At 41.7% G+C, this 13,545-nt stretch overlaps 1 protein-coding gene across 1 annotated transcript in view; it reads left to right on the forward strand.

Annotated features, from left to right (window-relative positions):
• Positions 1 to 13,545, forward strand: part of Dnah14 (dynein axonemal heavy chain 14) — a 225,140-nt gene that overhangs the window by 87,987 nt on the left and 123,608 nt on the right. The window contains 6 exon segments of the mRNA XM_050142810.1: positions 200 to 268; positions 1,606 to 1,792; positions 2,728 to 2,804; positions 5,497 to 5,668; positions 10,104 to 10,193; positions 12,593 to 12,727. Coding sequence (XP_049998767.1) covers positions 200 to 268; positions 1,606 to 1,792; positions 2,728 to 2,804; positions 5,497 to 5,668; positions 10,104 to 10,193; positions 12,593 to 12,727 — 730 coding nt within the window.

The raw sequence follows: 13,545 nt of genomic DNA on the forward strand, positions 1-13,545 counted from the left end.
TTTTTTTTTTTTACTATACAGGGTTTCTTTGCATTGCTCTGACTGTCCTAGAACTCACTCTGTAGTCCAGGCTGGCCTCGAACTCACAGTGATCCAGCTGCCTCCCTGCCTCTGCCTCCTGAGTGCTTGGATTAAAGACCTGCTCCACTGCCGCCTAGCTTATATGAGTGATTTTAATGAATGCTTTACTGTCTTTTAGATTTCTACTGGATGGTAAAGAACTACGTATCAATATGTCATGTGCCATGTTTATCACCTTAAATCCTGGGTAAATATTAATGAGTCTAATGGCAGTATACACAGACGAAATCCCTTTAACCTCTCTGTGGGTGGGCTTGTCCGGTACCATGTAGCTATCATTCACCCTCCAGAATCTTTTTTTGAACTAATTCTTTGAGAATTTCTTACATTGTATTTAATGTCATTCACCCCTCACCCTAACTCCTTCCAGATCCATTCCTCATTCTACGTGCAAACAACTTTGTGTCCTCATTCTAAAAAAGAAATCAAATCCAGTTAGTGCTACCCATATACCCTTGGGTGTGGGCTGTCCCCTGGAGCATGGCCAACCTCAGGGGCCACACTGTTCAAGCTGTTCCGCTCCCGGCAGCCATCGTTACCAATACCTCCTCCAATAGGGATGGGACTCAGTGCCCTCCTCCCCACCCATGATGTGGTGTCATTTGATGCGATCTTAGCCAGGTTTTAGACATTCATGTTGTCGCAACCATCGGGAGGTCATGTGTCCAACCGCCCTGTTGTGTAGACTTTTTCAAACTTGAAACCATATACTTTCCTCAAAAAAGAATTCTATTGGCTTTCTATGTGACATCTACCTGAAAATTCGTTGAAAAGGTGGCTTTTACCTTTTATGTCATGAGCACCCTAAAAAACACTGCTTTTTTGTAGTCACCTCTAGAAATCCATACCCACTCTTCCACAGTGACCCTTGAGTCTTGGAAGGGGGTGGTGTGATACTGATGTCGTTCAAGGCCGAGGATTCGGCCGTCTCCTGTTGTCTCCAACTTGACCAGTTGTGAGTCTGTGCTCATCACCACCTGGCTTCTCTGCTGAGGGTCAAAATGGGCTTCTCTCTAGGTGTAAGGATGAGGCCTTAGGAGTCAGTTTAGTGGTGTGCAGAGTGACCGTGATTGGCTCTCCCCGAGCTCTCACCTGTCCGGCCACAGGATCACTCATTGTGGTCCCAAGCATGAGTTCCATCATGTAGAGATGACACAGCCCCACAACCGCCTCTCTCTATGAATGGATGTAACATCTCCACCCTGTCCATGCAGGTGATTACACTAAGTCTCTGACTCTGGGCTAGGTTCATCAGACATTGAACAGTGCTGCCTTGGCCCCCCCAGGAAGCAGAAAGGTCTGAGACAAGGTGAACCATACAATGAAAGGCAAGGCGTATGATAGGCTAGCATAGCATGTGGGTGGGAGGGAAGGTGAGAGGCACCTTGTAAACTGATTTCCATATATGGGTCACACAGAAAGCCAATGGAATTATGTGGGGGCAAAGTAATTGCATTTCACATTTGGAAAAAATGCAGGGCGCAGTTGGATCTTTATTATTGTTGCTGTTTTTCTTCCCTTTAGATACAGAGGTCGAGTTGAGCTCCCAGGGAACTTAAAATCTCTGTTTCGCCCGGTGGCAATGATGGTGCCCCACCACAAAATGATCATTGAAATAATTCTCTTCTCATTTGGCTTCAAATCTTCAAGTTCACTATCAGGAAAGCTCGTTAACCTTTACGATTTAGCCAGCAAGCAGCTGTCAAAGCAGGTGAGGAACTGCCTCTCTCCAGATATGTAATAGAAAATATAAAGCTAGTTATGTAAAGGCGATGCAAAGACCTTTCTGCTATCGGCCAGGAATTGGCAGGACCAGCCGGGCCCACTGTAAGACAGGAGCTGCTTTCTTCAAAGTGGCTGTGCATCCATGGGCCTCGGCCTTTACTCACAGGTCTGGAGAAAGTGGTGACATATATGTTACTTCAGGTCACATCTTCTCTCTCTGCTCGTGGATGTCAGCCTCTGGATCCGTGTTCTGCAGCTCTGTGTACTCAGTGATCTGAAGGGCTTATGAAAGCACAGGCGCTCAGCCTGACTCTGTTTGTCAGTGCACAACTGAGCAGACTGCACTCGGAAGCTCAGTTACCAGGGCAACTGAGTTGAGTCCCACACCTTCCTGAGAATTGTTCTGGCATTTGAGTATGTGTTTCTAACACGAAATGGTTTGGTCAGCGAACCACATTCTCTCCAAAGTCTTCCTTCCCTCTTGTTATTTTCCCGTGCCCCTTCCTAGTTCTCAGACAGTGTAACTGGGACCCCTTAATTATTAACACTTACCACTCTTTCTTTTAAGAAATAGGCTCTCCAGAATTCAGTAGTGCATGCCTTTGGTCCTCAGTACTGGAGAGGCTGAGACAATGGAACATTTGAGTCCAAGAATTCAAGGCCAGGCTGGATAACACAGTAAAACTCTAAAGGGAGGGAGGGATGGAGGCAGGGAAGAAGAGAGGACAAGGACATAAGGCAAGCACCAACTTAGATGAGAAATAAAAGCATTGGAGGCAGAATTGGGGTTTTTAGATTCATGCAGATATCTCCTTTTACAGACGAGATGGTTATTAATTTACATATGTGTGTGACTGTCTTAAGTGGTCCTGTTTTCCCTTGAGAACTATAGTAACTCAGATATTGAATACTCTATTTTAGGAGCATTATGATTTTGGCATGAAGACCATGAAGACAGTTTTAATAATGGCAGAAAAGAAGAAACAGGAGTATAAACGGTCAGTGGACATTTGAATTTAGTGCAAGGTTCAGAGAGTTACACAAATAATTTGTAGAATTTTAATTAAGGCAAACAAAAACAGAAGCTACCAGACTACCACACTAAGATGGGCTGGCAGGAACTTAGTGGTATCAAAAGAACAAAAATGAACCAGGTCATGGATTCCAGATCCCTAGTGGGGCCTGATCTTTAGAAGGGTCTGCATTACTGATGTGTAATAAAGCATGCAGAGAAATGTGGGCCCATCTAGAATAGAAATAACGAGAAAGAGAAGATGGCACCTGCACGAAACTGGTACACACCCTCTCTTGCCCACAGTCAATGGACCGTGGCTAGTAACACAGTGTCAGTGCCGTGTTAGACATTGTCAGTGTTCTAAGGAAGATTCAGAGTGCATGGGAGGAGTGTGTAGTTTGTGTAGATGAGCAAATACAACACTTTATGTAAGGGACTTGAACATCCACAGACTTCGGTACCCGTGGCTGACCCTGGCGCTGACAAGACTGCAAGGTGAAAATCAGATATGAATAACTGAAATTAATAGGACTTCTAACATAAAATATCATAAAAATATCATCAAAGCTAAACATATCCAGTGTTGGTTTATGAAAGGTGATATTAAGAATAGGGAGACTGAGGAGGAGGCTCAGTGGGTATATGGGTGCCTGTTCTACAAACACAAGGACCCAAGTTCAAATCCCTGGCACCCACGTTAAAGGCTGGCATGGTTGCATGTGTCCATAATGCAGGAATAAGCAAAGGGTTTTTTTTTAGTATTTGTTTTTAGACAACTGATTTTAAAATTCACATGGAAAAATAAAGGTAGTTTTAAAATATTGAAAAACAAGAGAAATTAAAGGGAAATACCTTTCTGAGGATTAAGCTATATTGTAAAACTTCAACAGTTGAAAGTGTGGCACTGATTGTCAATGGGCAAAGTGTTGAAATAATGTAGAAAGTCAGGAGGCAGGGCCGCCTGCCTGGGACATGCAGTATGTCATAAATCCATCACCAAGACCAGAGAGTTCGATGATCAGCGTAGGGGACCAGCCACTGCCTACAGAAGGGTCAAGTGGGAGCCATGCTCCACAGCGTTTGCCCGGTCGCTAAAACAGTTGAGGGATTTAAAGGTAAACAAACTTCAAGCATAAAACTATCAGAAGGAACAAGTTGTCTCTAATATTCTTGGAGGAGAAAAGACTCTTCCCCCAGTGCTAGAAAGTGAACCTTGGGCCTTCTGCTGGTGACTTACTTGTTGCTATGGCAACATACCTGACTAAGGCAACTCAGAGGAGGAAAGTTGGTGTTGACTCAACAATCCATCATGGCAGCAGGAGCCCAAAGCAGCTGGTCGCATTGTGTCTGCATCAAGGATGCTCAGTTCACTTTCTTCTCATTCAGTCCAGAACCCCACAGGATGGTATCACACACATTTGGGTGGAACAAAGTTAACACAGTCTAGAAACTCCCAGCCGTGAGAAGGCATTTGTCTCCACGCTCATTCTGTATCCAATTGTGTTGATAATCAACACTGACTACCACAGGCTTTGTATGGCGCTTAAAACCAAAACTCAAAATCTAGAATCTACAGGGGCTAGAGAGATAACTCAGCAGTTAAGACCACTGGCTGCTCTTCCAGAGGACCTGGGTTCAGTTCCCAGCAGCCATGTGGCAGGTAGCTCACAACTATCTGTAACAAGTCTTCCTCTGGCCTCTGTGCATGCTGCATGCAGGTGGTACATCTTTATGTGTAGGCATGTAGGCCAAACACCCACACACATTAAAAAAAAAAAAAAACTAGAATCAACAACAACAACAAAAAAGAACATTTTTAACAGATACGGATCTGCTTATCACAAAAATATTCAAAGGTGATCATATAGGAATGAGTTAGAAAAAACTTTTATAGATTTGAAAAACAACAAAGTATGGCGCACAATATCTGCACGTCATGCTGCACACAGCAATGGTGGCATCCAGACAGGGCTGGCCTGGGATAAACTCCTCTTAAAAATAAGAGCATAGTTTAAGTCAAGTCAAGAAAGTTAGGCCAACTTCAGAAAGATATCATATTTTCTTTCGTTTGTAGTTCCTAGATTTCATAGAGATATCTAAAATCACATAAGAGTATATATGATATCAAAGTAGACATAAAACTGTAGATGAGCAAAGGGAACTAATAGGAAGGGGAAAAGGATGTCGAAGGGATGATCTCAATGTGTATTATATAGTATATGTATATACATGTATATATCTAATATAGTGATTATATGTATATTATATACTCATGTAAACTTTTCTTGTGAAACACAGTTCTATGTATACTAAGCACACACAACAAAAAAAAACATTTTAATGAAGAAAAGGGAAAGAAAGTTGAAAATTCCTTTATTTGTTAAAGACATTGAATATGCAATTAAAATCTTCCCTAAATGAAAATGAAGAATCATAACATTTTTTTTACCATCAAGGAAAAACTCGTTCTTTTCCCATGTTAAAAAGCATCCAGCAATCCTCGGGATTAAGCAGTGAGTTCATCCCTGGGGAGATGTAGCTCTCCCTGCCCCCAGAAGCTCCCTCTCTTGCATTCCTTAGGTGAGATTCCAAAGCTGCTTTCATTTAGCAAACAAGGGACGTGGAGGGTCTGGGGACAGAGAGGGCGCTGCAGACACGATGTTTGTTTTCTCCAGCGACTGCAACAAGAGCCTTTCGGAAGCAGACGAATCTGTGATCATTATCGAGGCAATCCAAGAAGCTAGCTTATCAAAGTTCCTTCCCGAAGACGCCCCACCTTTTGAAAAGATCATGGAAGATACTTTCCCTGGAGTAACGGTTTCCAAAGTTCGTCACCTTGCCTTGGAGGTAACACAGCCATGGCAAGCACTGCCGGGTCCTCTCAGGTTGATGTGGCTGTAAATACAGTGGCTCCTTCTGAAATACTCTACTCATGTCAAGGACGGCACAGGATTAGGGCAACGCACTCGCCGACGTGTTTTTACCAGGGGAGGGGAAGGGACTAGTGAATGGAAAGAACAAAGAGGCAGCGGGGGTGCTGTATGCTGAGTTCTCCTTCCCAAGTGCGGATGTGGGTTTTGGGTTTTCCCTGTAATAGCCCGGTGCTTACTCCCTATTATGAGGGGCATTTAACTGTTTGGTTAGTAAGCGTCTACAGTATTTGGAGTGTATCCACAAGGCTTCCCAAGCGGCTCCCCTAAAATGAGCAAAGCCAGTGTTTAATTGCCATTACCTTACGTACAAAAACAAAATTATTATGGACAGAACCTGGCTTCCTTCATCAGGCGGCCGGGTCATCCAGCATACTCTGCCTTTCCTGCCTTCACCTGCCCCTGTCCTCCCGTTCTCTTCTGCTTCTGCTGCTTCCTGTCTCCCAGCTGTCCAGACTTTCAAAACAGATTGATTGCTCTGTCTTAGACCTGACTTAAGGGGTGTTTTTTCTTCTTAGATATTTCAGTAAGAACAATAGAGCTGCTTTTTACATATCAGCAGTATATGCAATTAACTTGATTGGCAATCACAGGTTACATACTATGTTTTAGCACATCTGAAATATGTAGCAAACATGACCAGGGATACTGCAGGAAGGCTCACAGGAATTCCTCTTGAGACCCATTCAGAGTAGATGTATGGTCATAACTGTTCTGCTATGGTCTGAAAATAAAAGAATTTTAAGTCTGTGGTTCTCCTTGGACCTGCCTTCTCCAGCTAGACAGACATGGGCATTCTACCGCGTTTCAGACTGGGTTGGTGCGGCACTGAACAAAGCCCTAGTTTGATTCTTTCAATTTCATGTTTTTGCGATTGATTTTCCTGTGACATATTCTCCTGATGTGTGCAGTCTGGTATGTTGCTTTCTTCACTAACCAGCTTCGGCTTCCAGACTCCTCACAATCTCTTCTTATGTTTGAATTTTTTTTTTCTGTCTTCTTCTGGGACTTACATTTTTTTGAGAAAGATTTTTTGAAATTCAAAATTAGCTTTCTTTTTTACTAATGGAAATTTGTAAGACTAAACTTTCCTCTTCTTGATTTTTTTTCTTGCCTCACCGATAGTACCACAGTGAGCCACCATGTCCAGCCTGCTCGCCCCGTGTCTGTAGGGCTGTGTTCCTGTGGACTCTCAAATCTGAAGTAGCCATAGTGTGTATAAAGGTGTTCAATAAACATGTCTCTACTGTATAAAACATTTACTTTAAAAAAGAATTGTACTTTATTGTATTTTACATCTTCACTTGTGGTCTCTGTGCTGATTTATTTTTTTTAATCTCCCTAGGCCTAAATATTAGCTTTCCTAGATAGAAAGACATCAATAAAATAATTTATTATTTTAAAAAAAGACTACACTTTCCTCTAAGCAAATACTTGTCCTGTGTCTGTGGAGGGAATGGAATGGTTTGGGTCCCTTATTCTGACAGTGTGAGAACATCCACTGCTTTCTGTACTGTAGAGCACCCTGCATCCCTGGAGTGAATCTCCGCGGGTCACAGTGAAACCTCTTTTGAATGTGCTGTTGGATTTCATTTGCTAGAATTTTACTCAGGATTTTTGCAACCCTATCCCTCAAGGATACTGATCTTTATTATTCCTTTATTGTGGTGGTTTGGATAGCAAAATAGTGCCAGCCCCAAACAATGAATTTAAAAGATTTCTTTCCCTTCATATTTTTAAAAGAGAGTTCGAGAAGAAATCTTTAAACATTTGTGGAGCCATTTGGTCCTGGGATTTTCTTTAATGGGAAATGTTTTATTATTGATCCAATCTCATCCTTTATTTTTATGGGCTTCCTCAGGCATCGAATTTTTCATTAGTCAGTCTCAGTAAGTTGTATATGTTCAGAAATTTGTTCATTTCTTCTGGGGTTTTTTTTTGGCAAGCAATTGTTCATAATTTTATCTAATAATGCTTTTTATGGTTGTGGTATCTATCATAATGTCTCCTTTATGGCTCTAATGATGCTTTTTATAGTTGTGGTATCTGTCATAATGTCTCCTTTATGGCTCTAGTTTTATTTATATGCCTCTTCTTACTTCTTAGTCTAATTAAAGATTTTTTTAACTTTATATTTTTTAAAAAAAACTTCAAAGGCTCAATTGGTAAAATGCTGCCTTGTAAGCCTGATGAGCTGGGTCTGAACCTTTGCAAGCCACATAAAAAGCTGGGTGTGGCAGCGCATGTTTAAAATCCACCGCTGGAGAAGTGGACACAGGCCCTGGGAGTCAGTGGCCAGTCAGTAGAACCTACTTAGTGAGCTCTAGGGTCTCCAGGAGAGATTCTGTCTCAAAGGAGGTGGACAACATTTCTGAGGATGACTTGTCTTCTGCTGTCCATATGCATCTGCATGCATGAGCGCACCCGTCGCTCCACGGGTGCCGTGTGTTAACACTGATTTGAAGCTTCTTTCATGTATCGTTTGTATTTTTAATCTTTATTTTGCTTATTTCTGCATTTATTCAATATTTTCCCTTACAGATAACTTGGAATTTGGGTTACTCTAGTTTTTGCTTGCTTGCTTGTTAGTTTGTTTGTTTGTTTGCTAATTCCTCAAGGTACAATATTAGGTTACTTATTTGAAACCCTCTCTTGAAGTTAGATTTTTATGTATCTAGGTGTTTTTGCCTACATGCATGTCTATGCAGCATGTCATGCATGGTACTTGCAGAAGCCAGAAGAAGGTGTCAGATCCCCTGGAACTGGAGTTAATGGACAGTTGTGAGCCACCTTGTAGATGCTTGTGACTCAAACCTAAGTCCTCTGCAAGAGCAGTAAGTGCTCTTAACCACTGAGCCATCTCTCCAGCCCCAAAGTCTTTCTGGTGGTGGCTGATTCTTCCTATAAACCTCTCTACATTCTGCTTTTGCTCTAATTGCGGCATTTGGGGTATACTGTGTTGCCGTTATCATTTGTCTAAATAAAGTTTAGAATTTCGGGGCTGCTAAAATGGTTCTGCAGTGAGGTGTTTGCAGGCAAGCCTGCCAGCTTGAGTTTGGTGCCCAGATCCTACTGTGAAAGGAGGGAGCTGACTCCTGACGGTAGTCTTCACACGTGCATGCACGCGCCCTTGCGTGCACACCCACGCAGTCCCAGGGGTTTTTCTGGACCGTGTTGTTTCACATCTGTTTAGTATCCCAAGTGTCTCTATGGCTGCTTTCTGATTTTATGCTGCTGTGGTCAAAATGAGACTTGATGTGATCTCAGTTTTTATTTGTTGATGCTTGTTTTTGTGACCAACTATAAGCTGTATATGGAGGGTTTTCCATGTGCCACTAAGGAGACTATGTATTTGCAGCTGCTGGATGGAGTAGTTTATGATTGTCTGCTGGGACCTTTGGTCCAGGGTACCGTTTAGCTCTGACATTTCTTTGTCTGGGTTTGCCACTTACGCTCTGCTGTGCTGTATTGGAGTGTGTGTGCCTCTCCCTTCAAGTCTATCAGTATTTATCCTACAGCACTAGGGACAGCAATATTGGGTGCCAACATCTTTAGGCCTGTTGTATCACCTTGTCGAATTGACCTTTAAACACTCAGTGACTGCCTCTTAGAATCTTGCCTGGGAATTGCCTTTTCTCCTCTGTGCAATTGTCTACGCCGTCTCCTTTGTCTGCTTTGTTCTGTCTCATTGTAGGGATGCAAGGAATGGGGAGTGGACAGGAGATGACATACCAGTCCTATCTACCTAGACACAAACCTTCCTTTGGAAAGAAACCTGGTTCTCCAGGGGTTTTGTTTGGGGCTGTTTTTGGCTTTATTTATTGCCCCTCCTATGTCCCACCTCACTCCCTCCTAAATTGATGGCCTCTTTTTCTTTTATTATTATTGTTACAAACATGTGCGCTGATGTATAAACACAGCATGTAGAATCCATTTTTGTTGTTTTGTGCATATGATTTTTGTGTATTAATAAATCTGAAAGTAATGATTCTTAGTCTGAGGGAGGGTCTATGAATTTGCTCAAAGGTCTGTGAACACAAAATCTTCTATGTATTGCATATTTCTGGTGAGAAAAATAGTGGTTTTCATTATTCTCAAGGACAGAACTTGGTGAGCTAAAAAAAAATGAAGAATACTCTTAACAACTCTAGTAATTAATAAATAGCTAAGGGGTTCTGAAGGATTACAATTGAAGGTTTGGGCTGTGGGTGTGGCACAGTACATCATTAGGCTGCTTTGTACAAGGGCCTGGGTTTTGTCCCCAAGACTGCAATAAATGGATGGATGGATGGATGGATGGATGGATGGAAAGTCAAGTTATAATACACTTTAATATATTTATATTCTTTCAGAAAGCAATATCTATCGCAACAGAACAATTAAACTTTCAACATTGGCCTCCTCAGAAAGAGAAGATCATACAGTTGTACCATCAGCTCCAGGTGAGTACAGAAAGGGACGCCTGCAAGTCTTAGGGAAGTTTCAGTCAGTAAAGTCAAACGTGAACACACAGAACAATCGAGAGGGGTTATGGTACTTTGAGAACCTTGAGTTTAGTGCACACAGCCCTAGTCTTAAAAGAATACTGGCATCAAAAGAACCTAAACTTTGTTTCTGAAGGAGACTTTCAAATACATATTTCAGTTACCAGATTTGTGTTTGATGGGGCGTAGTTCAGTGGCAGAGTGCATATTTAGCATGCACGAGACTCTGCAGTCAATCCCCATCATTCTCACCCCAAAGTCTGCCTTACATCCTTGAAAACATGAGCTGCTGATGCCTCTGCTCTAACAGCATGTGGGAATATCAGGGACCCACAAAAATGACCCCCAAGGTCATCCACCTCTCATTTATATACTGTCTTAGCTCCTGGTGAATTTCTCCAAGAATGCAACGCAGGTTGACCACTAATTAATCTTGTTTATAGGACCTATAACCTAAATATATTTGTTTTACCTCATTGTTTTAGTTAGAGTTTCTACTGCTGTGATGAGACACTGTGACCATGGCAACTCTTATAAAGGAAAACATTTAATTGGGCAGCCTACAGTTTCAGAGATTTAGTCCATTATCACCATAGGGGACATGGCAGTGTGCGGGCAGACATGGTGCTGGAGAAGGAGGGGAGAGTAAATAAGGAGCTATATCTTGACCCTGAAGGCAACAGGAAGTGGTCTGAGTGTCATACTGAGTGTAGCTTGAGCATAGGATACCTCAAAGTCTGCCCCCACAATGATAACTTCCCCAGAAAGTCCATATCTACTTCAAAACACATACATCCTAATAGTTCCACTACTTATGAGTTTATGGGGGCCAATTACACTCAAACTACTATATTCTACTCCCTGGCCCCCATAAGCTTGTAACAATGTCATAATGCAAAATGCATTTAGTTCAACTTCAGAAGGCCCCATAGTCTTTAACAATCTCAGTAATATTTTAACACTCAAAGTTCAAAGCTTCTTCTGGGATTCATGCAATCTCTTAACCATAATTCCCTATAAAATAAAAATTAAAAAAAAAACAGATTACATACTTCTAACATATAATAGCACAGGATATACATTACCATTGCAAAACAAAGTCATACCTCCTAATAGTGCCAGTCCCTATGAGTTTATGGAGGCCAATTACATTCAAACTACCATACTCATTTAGGACTTAAGGCTTTCATCATCAGATTACTGAACAGCAGAGCAAGACCACCCTAAGCATCAGTCCCAGCTGTGAATGCCCACCTAACGTTCTAGGTCCAAACAGCTACATGGACCCCACAGCTCACCTGAGTCTACCTTAGAGCACCAGGTGGGGTCCCTCTGAGTATCTGTATAGAGGGGAACAAAGTCGGTTCTTGGAAAGTGGGGTCTTTTGTTAGTTTTAGGGGAGGGTTTGTTTGCTTGTTTTTCACAGATGTAATCTTTCTTCAATGTGAACCATGTCAAGTTCAAGATAAGGACTGATGAAGTTGGCAGTGCTACAGTGCCAGTTCTCATTCAGTTCTAACAAACCTACTGCTTGTGTTTGGAATGACGTCATGGTTTTGCTGCGCGTTGGGAATTGCCACTCATCTGCCCCAGGAGTGACTGGGAATGGGGAGTGAGCGCACACATGAGCAATCCGTTTGCTTTTTCTTTTCTGTGTTTGTGTGGTGCTAGGGATTGAACTGAGGAGTCTAGGCAAGCATCTTATCACAGACTCTACCCCCTGCCCTTCTTTTTTCTGCTTATGAGGCCACTAATTACATCATGGAGCCCCTCCCCCAAATACCAGAACTAGAATTAATAAAACTGTAAGAGGTGAATGAAAAAGATGAATATCCTGCTCTGAGAAATTGGTCCATAAAAGAAGCATCGCGTTTGGAAAAGAAGCAAATGTTAGGTTATGCTGAGCTGAGAAGCTTATGAGACAGTGGATGGAAATGTTCACTGAAGCAGGCACTGAGAAAATATATCCATTGGAGAACCATGAGAACCTGGGTCTTGCTTAAGGCCAAACTGGTGAGACTCAAAGGAAAAGTGAAGAAGAGCAAGCAACGCGAATGGCTGGGAATGTCTAGCATGGAAAGATTGAGGAGAAAAATCATTGTGACAGAGCCCAGTTCAGAAAGCCTCGAGGGGGAGAGGGGGAGAGGAGGAGGAAGGGCTCAGCACCAAGAATGAACAGTATTCTTTGACTAGGACATTTCTTCTCACTTCAGCAGTAAGCAATACAATAAAGCGGAGGGCCAGGCAACCGTGGACTGAAGAGTCATAGGAAGGAAGAGGGCATGGGAACAGGCAGAGGTGTGTTATAGAGACACATTCATTAGCTCCCCAGAACACTAATCTGAATTTCATTTTAGGCTTGTGTCGGTGTGATACTAGTGGGCCCAACAGGTGGAGGGAAGACGACCGCCAGGAAGATTTTAGAGAAAGCATTAATAATCCTTCCTGTGGCAGCTAATTTATCATTTAAAGAAAGGCAATCTGATTCAAAGGTAAATCTTCTAAATAAAACATTTTCCATCTCTGCATAGCTTATACTTCAGTACACGTTATCTATTCTTTCTACATTTGTATCTTAAGTACTTGTTAGATTTGTTACTAGAAGTTTTGTACTGAGAAACCATTGCAGTGAGAAGGTTGACATGTGGATAGCACACTGGTGATGGATGAGGAGTGTAAGGCAGCATGATTGATTTGTATAGTTTGTACTCAGCTACTTAACTGAAGTCCCAATTCATTCCTGAGTATTAGTCAATCATCTTCAAATAAAATTAATTATACCCCTTTTCCAATATTTAAGTGATTTTTTCTTTTGTTATTAAATTGATTACCCATCCAAGAGTATGTCAACTATAGTTTTTATTCTTAATTTAACCTGAATATGCATTTAGTTTTCAATATATTACATTTATCTCTAATAATTTATTTTTTCTAGAAATTTTTTTCTAGAAATTTTTATCATATTTGTAAATTTCTGTTCCCCAAAACTTTGGATTTTTGATTATTGGAATGTATATAATGATTGTTAGGGAACTGGAGAGACGGTTCAGCAGTTTAGAGCTGACTGTTCTTTCAAAGGCCCAGTGCACAATTTTCGGCACCCACATGGCAGCTTACAGATATCTGTAACTCCTATTCCAGACAATCTATTACCCTCTTCCAAGTTCTACAGGCACAGCCATGCGCACAGTATAGACATACACACAGACAAAGCTCCCATGCACATAAAATTTAATTAAATTTGAAAACTAAAATGATCGTTAGTCTTTATTTTGTCTGGTTGATGTAATATGCTGTGTTTTGATAGATT

This window comes from Alexandromys fortis, unplaced genomic scaffold, assembly GCF_014885135.2.
Source record: "Alexandromys fortis isolate MF-2015 unplaced genomic scaffold, M_Fortis_MF-2015_v1.1 scaffold_51, whole genome shotgun sequence".
NCBI lineage: Eukaryota > Metazoa > Chordata > Mammalia > Rodentia > Cricetidae > Alexandromys > Alexandromys fortis.